The sequence below is a fragment of the Loa loa genome (assembly GCF_000183805.2).
Source record: "Loa loa unplaced genomic scaffold supercont3.150, whole genome shotgun sequence".
Classification (NCBI taxonomy): Eukaryota; Metazoa; Nematoda; class Chromadorea; order Rhabditida; family Onchocercidae; genus Loa; species Loa loa.
In genome coordinates this window covers 136,674-153,898 of record NW_018108330.1, presented here as the reverse complement: position 1 = coordinate 153,898, position 17,225 = coordinate 136,674, and the positions used below count along the sequence as shown (strand labels likewise).

Here is a 17,225-nt window from a genome sequence, read left to right as displayed (position 1 = left end):
TAATAATAATAATAATAATAATAATAATAATAATAATAATAATAATAATAATAATAATAATAATAATAATAATAATAATAATAATAATAATAATAATAATAATAATAATAATAATAATAATAATAATAATAATAATAATAATAATAATAATAATAATAGGTAAGTAATAATAATATGTTAGTAGAAAAAGTCGTCTACATCTCATCACTATCTGTAAACAATGAAGTTCAATATTCCGTATTCGTTCAGCAACTACTATATCTAACAGATCAAAGAACAAAGTGACAAAGCAATTTACTAACCGAAACCAAGAATAACATTATAAGTTGTCAAACTGACACGAAACAAATATATAATAGAAGAAATATATATTTTTCTTGCATATATTTTTGCATTTAAATACATATTTTTTTATTATTACATAATAAAAAAATAGTTTGGTAAAAGGAAAGCAAGGAATTCCAAAGATAATTACCCGCATCTATTACATATTAGGATTTGTTTTCATGATTTAAAGAGTAAGAAGGAAAGCAAAGAAATGATTTAACACATTTAAACCATCATTCTGAATTGTAACTTAAATTAAGCATAACAAAATTCGAATGAAGCGAAGCTTTTATGGAAATACGGTGAAAAAATACAGAAGAAGCATGGTATAATAACAACTGATCACAAATTGGCCAGCAAGGAAATCAAATGAATAGAGGCCAAAATTAACGGTAAAGCGAAGAAGCGTTTTGAATTTTACGTGCTGGATGATATTCATAGACTTTTTTTGTTCCGGAGAAAATTCCTGGAGGTGGTAGTTCACTGACCGGGATGAAAGTGAAACGGTCCATTTGATCAGCACAGGAAGCTACTCGGGGAGGCGGTGGTGGAGGAGGTGAATCTTCGTCGACTGATACATTGGGAGTGGATGAAACCTGTGTGAAATGGTTAAATGGGTGAACCGTTGGGCGTCCGATTCGGGACGCTTGATTAGGTGGTGGAGGGGGAGGGCAAGCTGGTTTTGGAATTCTAGTCGAATTAGATGGATTCAACGATACAGGAATGCTTGATAGAGCTGTGTTACAATTATCTGGTAATGACGGTTGAGAATTCCTTATATCCTGAAAAAGAGTCGTGAAAATGGTATCAAAAAAGTTAGTAGTTAGCAAAAGATTCGTAATAATTTCGGATTTATTAACATAATTATTTTGCCCATACGAGAAAAATTCGTAATTTAGGTGCTAGCTTGTGAAAGTTATAAATAACTAGGTCATTATATTCTCCACATTCAAATAAAAATAACATTAAATTAACATACATCAGAACTGCCAGATCGACGCAAAGAAGACACATCATTATCAATCCTATTTGGTCTCAAAGTTTTGAACTGTTCTGAAGCGGAAGTTTGCTTTATTGATAAAGACCTGATATCTTTAACAATTGGCTTGGTTTTGAGTGACGGTGGAGTTGGTGGTGCTAATCCTGGTCGATTGATCTGAAACTCTTGGGAAATGAAAAATAATGTGAAATCGTTTGAAGTGGCAAAGCATCTGCACACTAATGTATAGAAAATGCATCGAAATGTTTTATTTAACTGAAATTCATACCTGATTAAACTGTTTTAGTCGGTTTGCTATTCCAGCAGAAGGTTGGCGGTATATACCAGGAATTTCTGAACATTCTACCAATGATGTCGGAAGTTGCTCAAAAGAAAATAAAGCTTGTTATTCTAAAGATGGCACGAATAAAATGATGTTCGAAAAGCTTCGTTTATATGATGGAAATAATAAGTTGATTCGTCAAAAGCAGAAAGACAAAGCACAGCAACAGCGCAATTATTAATGCATATCATGCAACTCGACAAATATCAGGTATTTGCTACAATTAGAACTGACAATGAAATAAAAGCCATTTGAATGAATGATCCTAAAATTACCTGTTCTTGAGATTCCGAATGACTTATTGACTTTACCGAGTGCATTTCCGATGGTTTTGGCAGAAGCGGTGGACTAGCTATTGCACCTAAATCTAACAGTTCATTTAATAAATATGATTCTATTTAGTAAAGAAAACGATGAAATAGTTCACGATTAATTTTCGGCAACAAAATATTTTCTTTTTTTTAAAGCCAAGAATGAACCTTTGAAGATGTTCGCTTGATTCCTCTTGTTATCGGAGGGCTTTTTCGGGATACCACTAGCAAAAAGACCACTAACTCCTCCAACAGTTGGAACTTTTGATCCACTGCTAATGCCAGTCCAATCATTGGTTTCTGACAAATCTGCAGAAGAAACTTAAATATATAGAAAACAGTAGCTATAAGAAAAGCTACTGTATAAAGCTATAGAAAACTATAAAAGAAGGATTTGTAAGCAAATATTGTAATCATCGTGTGTTTTGCATAATGCCCGAATCCTTTTTTCAGTTTTTTTTACGGATCCATAAGGCTATTCCTTCCTTAACTTTTATCCGTACAATCACTTACCTGAAACCCTCCCTCCGAGCACTGGTGCCGATCTATCATTAGTCACAGTTTTCCGCAACTTCATACCAGTTTGAATTTCATTCAGTAGTTTGGATCGATCATTAGCTTTAGATTGTAAAGCGGTAAAGCCTGATCTAACACTTAACGAGGGTAATACTGAAGGTGGTGGTGGTGGTGGCGGTGGAGGTACCGGCATCTTTTCCTGAAAAGTAGTTTTTTTAAAAATACAATTTTTTAGAGCTTTTAAAATGAAAATTTGGAATTCATTTACAAATGACCACATAAACCTACTGAAGACTGACAAATATTTCGAAAACGGAACTGAAATATTCTCATGTTTCAATGATACAACTAGAAAGTTAACCGCAACCATATGGTTTCATCCATCAAAAAGTTAAAATATGATTTGCATGAAGCCGACCAAATCCAAATACTCCTAAAGTTCACTTACTCATGCACCAACTCTTTTCTGCTGAAAAAGATCCTCGAGGAATGTTGTACTATGCACACAAATATATTTATATCTATACTTGCTAAATTACAAATATATTTATATTTTATGTTTATAAATTTATACTTGCGTATCCTATAGCTGCATTAGTTGTTGGCTTGCCTGTTTGGACGAAAAAAGAAAAAATTACTGTCCGCAGAGACGTCAACGCAGTGCACTAAAATGTGAACGAGCGCAATCCAGCTCATATCAAAATGCATTGATGAGTGGAAGATAGTTAGTGAAACTAAAAGTTAAAGCATATTTCGAAAGGGCAGAATTCAAAGTTTTATGGATCAACATCAATCCCACGAATTTCAATTTCTCTAAAAAGACAAGTGGCGTAACAACCGAACTTTGAAAATAAATTTAGATCTACCAGTTATTTATTTATTTCGTGATAACAACCACAAGAAAGCATATAACTGACAGGACAAACATGAAATATGCAATTTTTAAACATCTTCCATAATCAAATTGTCAAAAATTATTTTAAAAATAATTTACATCCAAAACAAAAGTAAAAAATAAGACAAAGTGTGCACCGTAATGGATAAAAGGCTGATGCAGAGAGTTGGGAGGCCTTAAATACTTATAATTGTGTATTTACTGATGCCAGACCTTAAATAACTGGGATAGATAGTGTATTTACTGATGTCAGAATACCCCTACAGTTCCACAATAATGCATCCCAAATAATAAAGTGAGCAGCTGGCCAAAACTTTATCCTCTATTTTTTTTGATTTCACTTTCCACACTATATTATTAGCTGCTTCCTAATCATCTAGAAATTCTGTCACAAAGTCAGATTCGACTATGAAACAAAGAAAAATTTATCAGTATCGAATTTTGAATTCTTAAGCAAATTACAACAAATTTTATATCAAGCATATGATTAAACAAATATTCTAGGTTTGTTGTTGCTTCTTTTTAAAGTCCACTTTTTGGACGCTCGTATTCGAATCAACAGAGAACGGCATCAGCTTACTGTAATGTTCGGTACCCAGAGTAATATCGTACATTCGCCCCTTTTGGCGAGGAGGTGTACCTTTGATATATTTTTCAGGTATTGGGACATAATACCTATTACCTTGCAAATCTATTGCGTAATCATAAACGACCGGATTATCCAAAGCTTTCTCCAATTCCTTGTCCAGAGTTTCATCCGTTACGAAATGTTTACTCCGTTCGACCTGACACATTTCATGTATATAATAAAAGTACATGAAGAAGGAAAATATAGAATCGGGAAGAAAACTGACTGAAAAAAAAACGAAGTGACTGCAGAGATCTGACAAACTACCAAAACATAAGAAACAAATTACCATTTGAAGCACTTCTTCCATCCTTTGTGTCACATTTGCTTCTCTTTTTTCCAACTCTTTTTCAATACTTTTCAAATACTCGTATTCCATTTCCTTTAGTTCTTCTTTCTCACGTTCGCTCCTTTTCCTGCATTCATATTTAAGGAACTTTTACCAGGTGAAAGGATCTAATAAAATGTGAAAGTAAAGTTAGTCATAATTGTAAGTGATATAAAAAAAAATAACGAGTACAGAAACAAACTCTGCTGCTTCTCGGTTTCTCTCTTCATTCATTGCTAGTAAATGCTCGAATTCTTCATTCTCTTCCCGTATTTCCTTAGCTATCATATCTTGAAATAGTTTCCTTGTAAACTTCTAGTCAAAGATGGGTAGACTTTGCAAAAGATATGTTGATTAGCTAAGTTTTGAAAAAATATAATACCCAGTGAAATATTTAAAAAATTTGTACCTTCATATCTGTTTCTAGCAGATTCTTCTTTGAACAATTTACGTAATGATACTATAGCATTGTTGTAAACATGTCGACGCCATAATAATTCTTTAACAACATCAGGTCTCATCCAACGATGATGTACAACATGATACAATACCTTTAAATGAACATCAGCCTAACGAGCAAGGATGCTTACTTACATAGTACTTCGGCAATAAGCTATTTAAATGAATTTTCTAGTTTAAAATAACCAATAACGGCAACGAATTAAGTAGAAGCTAGAAATAATTGATCCCGAAGAATTTGAAAATCTTATTTTGTGTAAGAAAACGGTAACGAAATGTAATACTCTTTTGGCAGGAGGGCAAATTGGCGGCTTCCCGGGTGGCGGAATCTTCCTGCTTATTGATCGGTAGCTTTGCAAACTTACACCCTTTGATGGTGCAGTTTTCAGCAGAAATACTGGTGCAAAATTACTGAAAATTCTGCAAAATTTGCTTCAACACTGACAAAAATATAAATAAATGTATGGGGAAGAGAGAAAAATAATGAAAAAGAGCGGGGAAGATAGGGACAGTATCTACGATATGCGACATGATGGAAGGATTTAAACTGAATTAAATGACTTGAAAGGAAACGAAAATCAAAATTTACCAGACAGAGCTATAATGTAACGATGAGGATAATATCAAAGGTGTCATTAGCTTAATGAAGGAAATTCAACCACAATGGTATCGGTTAACGCTCACTTTAATATTTCTTTGATTCCAATTTAGCGCATTTCGGTGTATTCTCCTGAAATAAAGTTCTTCTACTTCTAGCAAACGCCTATAAAATCCGAGTGACCTCCCAATCTTCCACTACCATGATAGTTCACATATGGGGAGAAGTACAAGTTAAATAATGGTTGGTATATAAAACTTCTTGCAATGAATGAACACATATAAATACGATATATCATCTAAGCATAAACATAAGTACTTGTTCCCAATAATGTATTTTAAAGCATTTCCTTCATTCAGATAGCCTCATATCCCAAACCAAAGAATATTTAACGCCTCCAGGTCAAGGGTTGAATGAAACGAAACGAACCACTGACCAAAAAGTATAAATACCTGTTGCAAGTCGTCTCTAAACCCAAAGGAGACGCTACATCGGGAAACTAGTTGATCCTTCGGTCCAGTAAGTTGGTGGGGGCTAGAAGACGAGCAGTAATAATAAGATGGATTATTAACATTTCAAACATAAGTTATCTGAAATTTTTTGGTGTTCAAATTCGAAGAGCTAGGTGTCTGGATGATCGCAAACAGCGCCAAATATGGTACTTACATATCAGTATGCAAGACATTACTATCAGCGATCTTTCAGAATAGATGCATGAATGTGATTCCACTCAACTACCCGTGAATAATGTATTGAGGGTTGCTTCTTTCACTACTTTTTTTAAAGAATATCATCTGACCCTTGTAAAGTAAATATGTTATTTGAGCAAATATTACATTTATGAAAATTCATGGATTATACAATTTGATTCAAAATGATGCTTTTTAGTACTGTTCGATATGTCGAATCTAAGCACTTCATCCGGTTCAGAGCTGGCTTGGAGACTGAAAGCTATCGGTGACGTCGAGCAGAAAATAGCTGAATTGATCAAACATGCGCAAACGTGTGTTAACGAACTGAGCAAAGAGAAACAGGTAAGTACTTTGTTTGTATATTCTGCTTTTGAGAAAGCTTTACAGCATATTTTATTGGAATGCGAAGTGATACTTAAATTTTCCTTAGGTCTCCCATCGTACTTTGATAAAATTCTTGAAACGATATGAACAGAACCTCCATTATTTAATTTTTCAGCAGATAGTTGTTGTGTTTCTTGAGGATCATTTCATTAGCCAATGAAATCGATATACGTGAAATAATCTGTTTGAAGTGCGAAAAACAGTGTTGCGCATCAGTTATCCTTGCATAATGAGGACCATTGTTTTCACGTTTTTTTGCTAGTGAGAAAAAATGAACTGATATCAGTACTATCGAACACGCTGGAGGAAAAGACACTAGTTGTTATCAGTGTGACTTTTTACACCACTAACAGTATTCGATTATCGATTGATAAGAGACGATTACCTCGGTGTGTTTAGCTTCATGTAGCGCTACAGTACAGTATGGTTCACATGTCAATTTATTGTGAGAACTGAAGGAATTACCGGAAAAAATTGAACCTGCGAAAGCTAAAATGGCATTTTTCATGAACTTACGCTTGGCATCGTTCTTTTTGTTCATGAATAGCTGTTACAATAATTTCTATGAAAGGGTATTTTAGTTTCATTTCAGATCAGCAAATCTAAGATGGAGGAAGCATCATCAGCATTCAAGAAGTGCCTTAATTCGATCGAAAGTGATCTTAATGCTCAAATGCAGTATTTAAGTCATGTTTGTGTTGGCACTCCTCATCAGGGTTCAACTTTTGCAAGTCAGCAGAATATAGCTCTTGCGGAACAAACATTAGTTTCTTTAAAGGACCGGTTATCAGCTATACAACATATTTATCTCCCTGTTACGGCAGATATCTCAGGGACGAGATAACAACAAGGAAATGAAGGGAACTATCGTTTTCTTAAGCAACATGGTTTACTTCTACAGATATTTGGATAGGATCAGATTCGCTTGTATATGTGCATATTCAAGAATTGCAAGAAATGAAGGAATAATTTATTTGCTGCTTGTTGGAAAAATACTGGAAACTGTTTTACTTGTTGGGAAAATGGAAAACAAAAAGGATCTTTTATATTCAAGTAGCATATTTCCAAACATGACGAAAACTAAGAGAAGTTTGAGCATTGTGGATAACTTGAAATTTATTCTTATTTTAATGGATTATTTCCAAGTGAAGCATTTTGGGTTTCATTTTGTGATCCAATATTGATTACTTCAACTTTCTTGTCAGACCATTTCTGTCTTTTTCATATTGCATTATTGACGTTTACGAAAGGGTACTCGTTAATAATCAATGTGAAGAAACCGAAAATATGTGAAACGATTGTTTGTTTTATAGCAAAAACAAACAGTGTTTGTATTCCATCGAAAACGATCGGGAATTTCTTTTTTTTTTTTCTATAAATCGTCTGTCATTAACAAATGGATCAGAGAAACCTGTAAAATGCGTAAACTCATAAGGAAATATGCTGTTGAGATATGATGTCAGGAAACATGGTGTTGAGATATGATATCAGGAAACATGCTGTTGAGATATGATATCAGGAAACATGGTTTTGAGATATGTTGTCAGGAAGTATACGCAGATGAAAAGTAGAATTCTCTAGAGGAAGATATATAGTTTAAAGCAGGGAACCTTGAAGCTGTTCTTATAAGGGAGTAGGGGAAGTTTACTACAAACTGATCTTTCCATTTTGATCTGATGTGACCGAGCAAACATGCATTTTGCTTTTTAAAACTCTCAATTTCCGAAGATTCGAAAAACTTTTCGAAGAGTAAATATCTATCGCTGTGGACATGAACCATCTGACAAGTTTTGATGGGAGTAGTTTGGATGAATCAGTACCATATGATATGAGGAAGCAGTAATAGTAAGGTACTACTTTTTAACCGTCATTTATAAGTTTGTATTGTCGGTAAATATTTGGCTCTTGAGAAGTGAAGCAGTAATGGAGACATTGCGTAAGAGACTTCCGAGAAATATAGGGAAAACTAGAGATTCAGGAAACGGTTTAAATTATAAGTTGCCCATTGTGACACGCAAAAAAAAAGCCAAACAATCGTTACTGCCCATGCGACACGTTGCAAGACACCTTATAGCAAATGATAGGACCACCATTGCCATCCTTGAAGCATCTAAGAGGATATGCTGCAATTTCGTTATGGATACACTCTCTTCCAAATCATCATTCTCACTTGGTTCCCCTTACACAAATACTGAAAAAGTTTCAGTCTATTTTAAGTGCCATCCAGGTCAAGAATGAAAGGTAATCTCAAGGAGAGAAAATTGATAAAAATACGTTAGCAGTGAATGTGCCTTTAATTTCGTCTTATCACTCAATCAGTCCATGTGACACAGAAGTATTACGACGATCTATTTATAACGGAATATACGAATCTTAATAGCTTGTTTAGTTAACAAACCTGTAAAGTCCAAATAGGCTAGTAGAACGAAGTATAACCAGTCCAAGCAAAGTTTTTTCCGTGATAATTTCTCCTTACTATTCGCTTGATAATATTCTAGCAATATGTCAACAATGTAAAAACCAATTCGGTACTACAGTCTAATATATATAGTACGGTGATGCTGAAAAATAAACAGTAACTTCTGTTTCTACTTTCTGCTAATGTACGATATTCAGGCATGTGTTTCATAGCAATTAGAATTTGATACTCAATGTATTCCTACCTGAGCAGCTATATTAAGCGTTCCCTGGCAACAATAAAAATATGACGTGTTGGGGAGATGCATACACGGCATTATCAATTCAGTCAGGCAGGGCATTGCTAGGTTTGACCTACGAAGCTCGATCTCGATTTGCTTCATAGACTACTACACTATATTCATTACAAAAAAAAAATCAACCTCCGTATAATCAATATGCGTGGCGTCATCTATAAAAATTGCGTTTTAGGAAATTTGAATTGTCGCATTTTGATCATATTTAGCACTACAAAAGCACCGATTTCCGCTACTGATATCATCAGTCTTACCTTGAATGACTTGTCGAAAGATAGCAGATAGATGGAAGGAAGTATAAAATATAAAATCTACTTCGGTATATTTGAAATGAAATATTAACATTTATCAATATTTCATTCGAGTGCTCTTCAGACTTTTCTGTTGATATGGTCCCTGTAGTAAAGTAAAGTAAGCGACGATTTATTGTTAGTTACTAATCTTGAGACGAATACTATCTCATATTAGTCACATCGTTTATGTCCACATTTGCTTTATTTTAGTTTGAACTTTTGTAGAAAAATGAAAAATAACGCTAGCCGATACCGGAACTCTTCAAAAAAGTAAGATTCAGGCTTCAATCAAAATAAGCCCAGGATATTATCTTTTTAGTGTATTCTTTTTTACTCATTTCAATCTACACAAAGCTTGTAGACTTCGCTTCATTTTTAGCAACTTGTCTGAAATTAAGAAAGAATCAACAAATCAAGTCCATGACAAGCAATTGTTATCAATGATATTGTTGACAAATAACGAAGTCTTCCATCAGCTAGTGATATACCCAGGTCACCCAGGTCTTCAACCTTTCACATTGGACGATAATGCAACACTGACACTTCTGCTGACAAAAATAACACAAGGTAGCACTATACAATACCAATAGAACTAACACCAATAAGAAGAATTTGCTATCTAACCTGGAAATTGTTTTGGCTTATTGCCGTTGGCTGATCTTAAATGCTAACTCAAATGTTAACAGCATCAATACCTAGGTTTAACTATTCAGCGTGATTCCGAGTTGATTCCCAGGTCCTAAACTTACTTTATGGAAGTTCTAATAGATGTTTCAAATAGACTATATATATCTTGCACGGAACAATACACATTTCTCTTTTTTTTCCCGTTCATTTTCGAATATTTTTAACTATGTGTATGGATAGGTGCCCTAAAATATAATTAATTATGCATCTTTCTGTACAGTTGACAGCTGTTATCAATTAGTTCGATTTCAATGATATGAATCCTTATCGTTAACAATATGATAATCTGATAGAGTTTTTTTTTTTTCGAAAGTAAAATAGATTCTTTTTTTAGAATGTTTACCAAATTCCATTATCACATGAGTTTTTTTTCTTTTTTGTCCATTGATATACAATCATCGCTAGATAATCTTCAAAATCAAAGCAGTTACTGTCTTCTTTTCTTCTCAAAATATAAATTCCCTTAAAAAAAAATCCCTAAATCTGAACCGGAAAAATTCCATCTTATGCACTACTAATTTCACTGAGATTAGTGAAAAACTTATTGAATGGTATATAGAAGAAAAGATTTGATCAACTTCCCATCACATTACTATAACCTGTCCAATCTGTTCAACAAAAGCTTCACTGATTATAGTACCAAAAAAATCAGTGATGAGCATATTTTTCATGAAATTTTGTCAACATATCCTATAACTGACGACATTGTGCAAGAATGTAAAGAATACCAAACATTTGCAGAAATTTATGATCACAAGTAAACAGTATTGGTATGTATCCATGTGGTCACTTTAGATTTGAAAGCGCATATGGTTCATTGAATTTTGTTGAGCAAACTTTTGCTTTAAATGGAATCTCCATTTTTCATGTACTGAAATAAGGAACTGACTTAAGATGCTATTCTAATTCCGATTTCTCCGTTAATGACGGTTTATTTTATACTGGGATTTTTAAAGAAAATTCCTTTTTTAATTTTTTAAAAGAAAAACGATTTTTTCCTGAATTAAGTTCACTCTTAGTCACATTTATGATCGATCGATGACATTCAAGGAATTGAGATGTATTTGACGATTTGGAATAATTTAGAAGTAGTCTAATGAATTGTCGTAATTTACCGAGAAATGAATAACTGACTAATGCCCAATAAAAGTGAGCAACTGAGAGGGAGAAAGACATAGAAGAGATCGATAATTACACATAAGTATGATAGGTCCGGATAATGATGTTAAATTTACAATTAATCCTTTCGCAATCTTTAAAAAATTATTATCCCGGCCGGCACAGATATTAAATTTTGTTGTTGATTAATAAAAACAGCCAGACACAGACATACTTGTTTACTCCTCGTCAAATCACTGAAAACTAGAAGGCTCGAATATCTGCGCTGCAGTAGATGGTAATAGGTGAATAGTATACCTTACCGTATTGTATGATTCAAATAATTTCCCTTCTAATCTTCAACACTTTATTTGAAAAATTTGCTCTCTTAAATTCTGATATATTCCTATTAATTATCTGTTGGGTTTGAGTAAAACAACGATGGAAAGTTATATTCGAGAAGCTGGGGCATTTTTGGGCGCTTCTATCGCACGACATCCATTCCACTTCGTACTACTCCCCGCTTGTTCCTCCTGCTTTTTTTCATCCCTTTCTTGATTCATTCAGTCATCTTTCTCGAGAATCCAGCGCAATCGATTCAAGCAAACTTTTCGTATCTCTCAAGTGAACGTAACAAGCATAAGTATGTTTTTAAATTTTGAAATTCAGGGACTGAAGGCTCAGAAATTAGAAGTTTGAAAGATAAATTCTCAAAAAGTGTTAGGAATATATTTTGACAATACAGTGATAAAATCGGTTTTTCTCTCCAGCAAAGTCCTTTGATTTTCTAATTAATTAAAGAAAAGAAAGTTTCAAAGCTGAAAAATATATTTTCTTTCCAGGATCGAAAAAATATTTCTCCATGGAGTATATTGTTATGATCGTACATTTCTATCGTCAAATTTACGTATTCCTAACTTTGAGATATTTTCTGGCTCCATTTATGAACTTCAATTTGTTGAATTTTATCAAAATCTCCGGAATAAACTGGAAGTGTTAAATGTAAAGAGATTTCATCTTATTCATAGCAAAATTTGTTAGCCATGTAATTATTTCCTAATGAAGAAAATTAAAAGTGACGTATAATAATGAATGTGATAAGTTATGCCAACCTTTGCTCAAAAGTACCACAGGATGGACGATACTGTTTTCCTGATTTATTCCTTTTGTCCTACACTTACCTGGCACTATCGCAGCCTATCCAATATCACCTTTCCATGCACAAGTAAATAATTGATCCAAATCTTCCCGAACTAATATCTCCTAACACAAATCAATCAATAGAAAACAACTTTTGAACATTTTTCACGAGATCCCTGTTAATTTTTAGCACTTCTAAGAATATTTTCACGAGTACCATCTATGGAGGCGTACATGCCGGAAAACATTCCGGCATTATTATTTCGGTTCGATTTATTTGCATGATTTTCAATTTCCCACCATCCTATCACATCACACAATTCGACGATATCTGGGATAGCTACATGGAGCGTAACTTGAAGTATCCTTCAAATATAAAAATGACAAAGTGGAGCCGCAGCCAATATGAGAGAGGTATGAAACTGATAGTAGAACGAACTCGAAGACATTTCAAATGAAATTTGCGCATTTCTTTCAAATTATCGCTTACTTGGTAATGAACATAAGTAACTTTCAAGTTACTCTCACTGTTAGCATTCTGTTTGATTTCTTTCTGCTGTTTGAGTTCATTAAAGCATGCTTTCAACTTACGCTTCATCTTGATTTCCTTTTATGGCGTCTTAGCGGCTAGTCAGTTTTATACATTATTTTATTAAAATATCGACTTCAGATCACTATTATCAAATACATCTTTCCAGAAATTTTACAAATTAAAAGGTTCTAAGTTGTTCAACACATAAACAAATTAAACTGTATGATAAGTACTCTTGCAAACTGCATGATGTATACTCTTACAAGCTGCGTTGTGAATATTCTTGCATGAGATCATGTCAGTTGTTTCGATTACATTTTGATGAAAGGTAAAAGATACAGTTTGCATGTTTCATGCATATTTCATTTCAATACGATGTTGCACTAAAATACATTCCGTGTCAAAGGTCATTCCGGACAAAACTTCTCCATGTGGATAAATTTTAGCAAAGTGACCTTTTTTGAAGAGAGATTGATTAAATAGGAAATTGTGAAGAAAAGAGAACCATTTTATGTTTCCCATACAAATGTCGATTCATAGAAACACATCAAAAGTTTACTTTTTCATGGTATTCGTTGCAGTACTTCCTATTTTGAAGAAATAAAATCAAATTTTAGGATGCGGACTGGTGACAGCTTTTGGCTTTCTCCACATCATTAGTATACATTTAGTACAAGTTGCACTTATCACACTATTTCTTGTCCTTTGTAAGCACTTTTTTAAATGTAAATTTTCCAGCTGTTCTAAATGCGCTCTCATAACTTCTACCGAGAAAGCTTAGATAAAAGATTTGAAATGCTGCATCACCGACAATTCGTCCAAATTTCAAGCAACATTTTATTTTAAGCAATAATTTATTGTAGCAATTGGCATTGATGACATGTTTATGATGCTTTCCATCTGGGAACGGACGATTTCCGCACCATCCACAGCTGGCACTGACCGCTGTCATTTGATGTGAACAACCTTCCGGCTAGTTTATCCTTTTTTTTTTCAATATGAGCCTTAGAATAGGCTAGCCTACATTACTAAGAACAATTAATTTAGCTTGTTGTGATGTTTCTCAAACATGGAATTGTATTCCAAAAGTTCTATTTTTTGCATAATGTTCTGAGAACGAAAACGGGATTCATGAAATTCACGCCTATTTTTTTTTTCGGTGACATGTTCGAAGATAACAAAGCCCTGGATTTAATTCGGAAATTTTGCAGAGAAAGCATAGTATCGATACTGTTGATTACAACAGGCAATATACTGGTTTTCACGTTTGGTTCATTTTCACCTTTTCCAATCATTCGGACATTTTGCATCTACAGCATCGTTCCACTTTTTGTCGTTTTCGTCTTTCAACTCACATTATTCGGCTCTCTACTGGCTGCGGAAGCTCCAAATTCTCTTGGTGGCAATTTGATTAGTTTTCCAATGGAGAAATTCGATCATCCAGTATGCTTTGAAGTTAAAAAATATATCGAGATAAAGTTGTTCCGGATGAGTGAAAAACCGATTTCCGGAATATTTCTTTTCCAATTAACTTATTAAAACAAAATCAATCTTAAACTGCCTTTTGGCATAATTAATCCACCTTTCCAGTACAATCTGAACGTTACCAACCGTTGTTGCCATTGCTTTATGCAACAATTTTCAAAAGCAAGTATTTCCTCGCACTTGTCTGCCTGAGTTATGTCATTTATTTAATTGGCTCCAGCATTATCCTAAATAGAAAATTGGATATCGGCCTGCAACTTAACTTACTTTTACCAGTTGATACAAGGCAAGATTTTTTCATGTTTTGAATTATAGAACAAAATCAAAAGATTCTTCCTCGACATTTACTAAAGATTCTCGACAAATGCGAAAGTAATAAGATATTCGGAAATAGTACCGTATGCTGATAATTGTGGTTATAAAAGTTTCTTACCAATGACATAATACAAAGTAATAAGCTAAAAGGTTTCAGTACTTACAAATATTTGAGAATGTATGAAGAATACTTTTCCGAATACAGTACACCGCTGGAAATAGTTTTGCCTGATGAACTGGATTATTTTGATCGCCATTTACAATGGCGTCTATTTCATGCTATTGCAATTCTCGAAAATACTAATTACACGATGAAGGCAACTTTCTGGCTTCCAATATTTCTAGATTTTCTAAAGTAATTTACCGAACTTATTATTGATATTTCCGTTTTCTGAAATTTTTTGTTCTTCTGTTTAAATGACGATAATGAGGAGCACCATACAAATAAATTGCAGCAAAAATTCCAAATTCTAGAAATAAAAGGAATACCGAACGATTTTTCGTCAATTCAGCTTCACTTCACGGAAAGATGGTACGTTTCCCGCAACATCCGGCATACAGGTTTGTTGGCTGATAACTAGCACCTTTTCTTTTACATCAATCTTGATCGATTACTTGTCTGAAATCGGAATTATTGACAAATTAAAGAACTTGCAAGTTTGCCAAAAACTTAAAACTCGAACTTAAATGCTTCTTTTTACTCGGTGATATGGCACATCATGATATATTAATGCAAAGTGTTTGTTGCATTTACATCAATATCATCGAAATTCATAATGTGTTGATATAAAATACGGTATCGTTTCACAGCCACATTCAGTATCATTATTTTTCAGGTAGTTTGTTAAGGATATAGTTTTTGAAGAGAGAAATAATAGTGGCTTATTCATCAGATATAGCAGACTTCATGTGCCACTCTTTAATATCACTTGTTTCAACAGGTAGCTATGACAAAACCTGAGTCACATTCTGAAAAAAAATTAGATGAATTTAAACGAGTGAAAAATCGTTTGAGAAGTGTAATGCATTTGATAAGGAAGGGAATGAAGATGGCCGAGAAGCGCTATTCAATACGATTTTTTTACCTATCACGTAATGTATGATTTGGTGGAACAGGATGATTTAATACCACACTTACTCTTCACCAACGCTCTTTTGGCAGGTTCTCAGTTCAATGCTTTTTTCTTTTTAATTAGGATTTTTTTTTTTGAAACTTAACATTTGTATTTATACTAGAACGGCTATTTTACAACAAAATTGTTCATAATCTGTTCGCGTCAAATCATGACCGCATGACTGACATGAATTAAACAAGTATTTAGCCTCAAAGTACCAGATGATAATGCCGATTAATGAGGGAACTAGTAACAGTTTAACGATCTTGAACTACTTCACTTGACTTGTCACCTTCCATTAGGTTGTCAATAACTATCAGATGATACGTAAAATACTTGCAGGGATGGCTTCCACTTGCGCTATCCTACTTTTGACGTCATCAATGATGAACTGTATTCTCATAATCTGGGCTACATTTAGCATCAATTATGGCGTCTTTGCATTGCTCAGTGTTTGTGGAACTCATTTGGATATCATATCTATCATTGTTATACTTTTAAGTATCGGCTATTCAGTCGATTACTCTTCTCATATGCTGGCACATTTCTATCATTTCAAACACCATTCAAAAGATCCAATCGGTAATCAATTAAGCCTTGAAACTTTTTTAAATTTCGATACCAGTAATTCGTCATCTAATAGCGAACAGAGAAGCAAACTATACTTCTCAATTAAATTTCAGGAGATACGTTAAGTATCGTTTGTTGGCCAGTTGTTCAAGCATCGTTGGCCAGTTGTTCAAGCATCGCTTTCTACGATAATTGGTGTGATATGTATATCGCCTGTTAAAGTCCGTTTATTTCTATATTTTTCGGATAACAATTTTTCTCTATTAAAGATGAAATGCGAAGAAAATGAGCAGGTAGTAGAGAGATTGGACTAGAGTCTTATTCTAAAACTAAGAAAGCTAGGAAGATTGATCACAATCTAACAGTAACTTTAATACAGTCTGTTTCAGGGTTATATCGTCAAAACTCTGTTTGCTGCATCGGTTTGTATCATAGTATTGTGGTACTACCTGCTTTTCTCTCTATTCATACTTACAAGTATTAAAATTTTAGTTTCCTTTCATCTAAAAGAAATACTTCCATTACCATTTCATAGTAATTTGTCTTCTACTAAATACGATGAACTTGTAAACGCTTTCATTTTCAGATCAGTGTTTTTCGGCAACGTCAATATGTTGTTGAAAGTAAATGTTAACTCATCTCACAATAAACAATAAAATTACCAAATAATAATAAATTCCTCTGCAAACAATGTGAAGGCAGCTCTATCAACGGAGTAATTAAAACAATGAAATAATTGACAATTATTGACAAGTTGCAAAGATACGATAATGACAAAACAATAATAATTTGATGGGAGAGAGAGTCTTTCTTTTT

At 33.6% G+C, this 17,225-nt stretch overlaps 6 protein-coding genes across 7 annotated transcripts; 4 read left to right on the top strand and 2 right to left on the bottom strand.

Moving 5' to 3' along the window:
- Positions 1-597: 597 nt before the first annotated feature.
- Positions 598-3,159, bottom strand: LOAG_17916 (WH2 domain-containing protein family protein). The gene is made up of 7 exons (XM_020450583.1): positions 3,051-3,159; positions 2,474-2,675; positions 2,129-2,269; positions 1,925-2,010; positions 1,596-1,691; positions 1,307-1,483; positions 598-1,109 (listed from the first exon to the last, which is right to left on the bottom strand). Exons 2-7 carry the CDS (start codon positions 2,667-2,669, stop codon positions 714-716), a joined length of 1,092 nt encoding a protein of 363 aa, XP_020305730.1. The 5' UTR covers positions 2,670-2,675; positions 3,051-3,159; the 3' UTR covers positions 598-713.
- Positions 3,160-3,762: 603 nt separating this feature from the next.
- LOAG_17915 lies at positions 3,763-5,522 on the bottom strand (the record flags this gene model as incomplete). 2 transcript variants are annotated; one of them, XM_020450581.1, is made up of 6 exons in its annotated part: positions 5,376-5,522; positions 5,071-5,197; positions 4,737-4,878; positions 4,530-4,617; positions 4,289-4,415; positions 3,872-4,156 (listed from the first exon to the last, which is right to left on the bottom strand). In XM_020450581.1, the coding sequence occupies exons 1-6, from the start codon at positions 5,420-5,422 to the stop codon at positions 3,872-3,874; spliced, it is 816 nt and encodes a 271-aa protein (XP_020305728.1). In that variant the 5' UTR covers positions 5,423-5,522. The 2 variants fall into 2 exon arrangements, with proteins under 2 accessions (XP_020305729.1, XP_020305728.1); XM_020450582.1 differs by lacking the exon at positions 5,376-5,522 and having other exon boundaries at positions 3,763-4,156; positions 5,071-5,220.
- Positions 5,523-6,118: 596 nt separating this feature from the next.
- Positions 6,119-7,675, top strand: LOAG_01039 (hypothetical protein). The gene is made up of 2 exons (XM_003136579.2): positions 6,119-6,418; positions 7,053-7,675. Exons 1-2 carry the CDS (start codon positions 6,284-6,286, stop codon positions 7,302-7,304), a joined length of 387 nt encoding a protein of 128 aa, XP_003136627.1. The 5' UTR covers positions 6,119-6,283; the 3' UTR covers positions 7,305-7,675.
- Positions 7,676-9,696: 2,021 nt separating this feature from the next.
- On the top strand, positions 9,697-10,057 carry LOAG_01038 (hypothetical protein; the record flags this gene model as incomplete). Its single annotated transcript, XM_003136578.2, has 2 exons — positions 9,697-9,737; positions 9,847-10,057. 2 exons carry the CDS (start codon positions 9,697-9,699, stop codon positions 10,055-10,057), a joined length of 252 nt encoding a protein of 83 aa, XP_003136626.2.
- A 4,843-nt stretch (positions 10,058-14,900) lies between these two features.
- LOAG_17914 (hypothetical protein) lies at positions 14,901-15,298 on the top strand (the record flags this gene model as incomplete). Its single annotated transcript, XM_020450580.1, has 2 exons — positions 14,901-15,079; positions 15,199-15,298. The coding sequence occupies 2 exons, from the start codon at positions 14,901-14,903 to the stop codon at positions 15,296-15,298; spliced, it is 279 nt and encodes a 92-aa protein (XP_020305727.1).
- Positions 15,299-15,819: 521 nt separating this feature from the next.
- Positions 15,820-16,629, top strand: LOAG_17913 (hypothetical protein; the record flags this gene model as incomplete). Its single annotated transcript, XM_020450579.1, has 3 exons — positions 15,820-15,886; positions 16,182-16,421; positions 16,523-16,629. 3 exons carry the CDS (start codon positions 15,820-15,822, stop codon positions 16,627-16,629), a joined length of 414 nt encoding a protein of 137 aa, XP_020305726.1.
- Between the last annotated feature and the right edge of the window lie 596 nt (positions 16,630-17,225).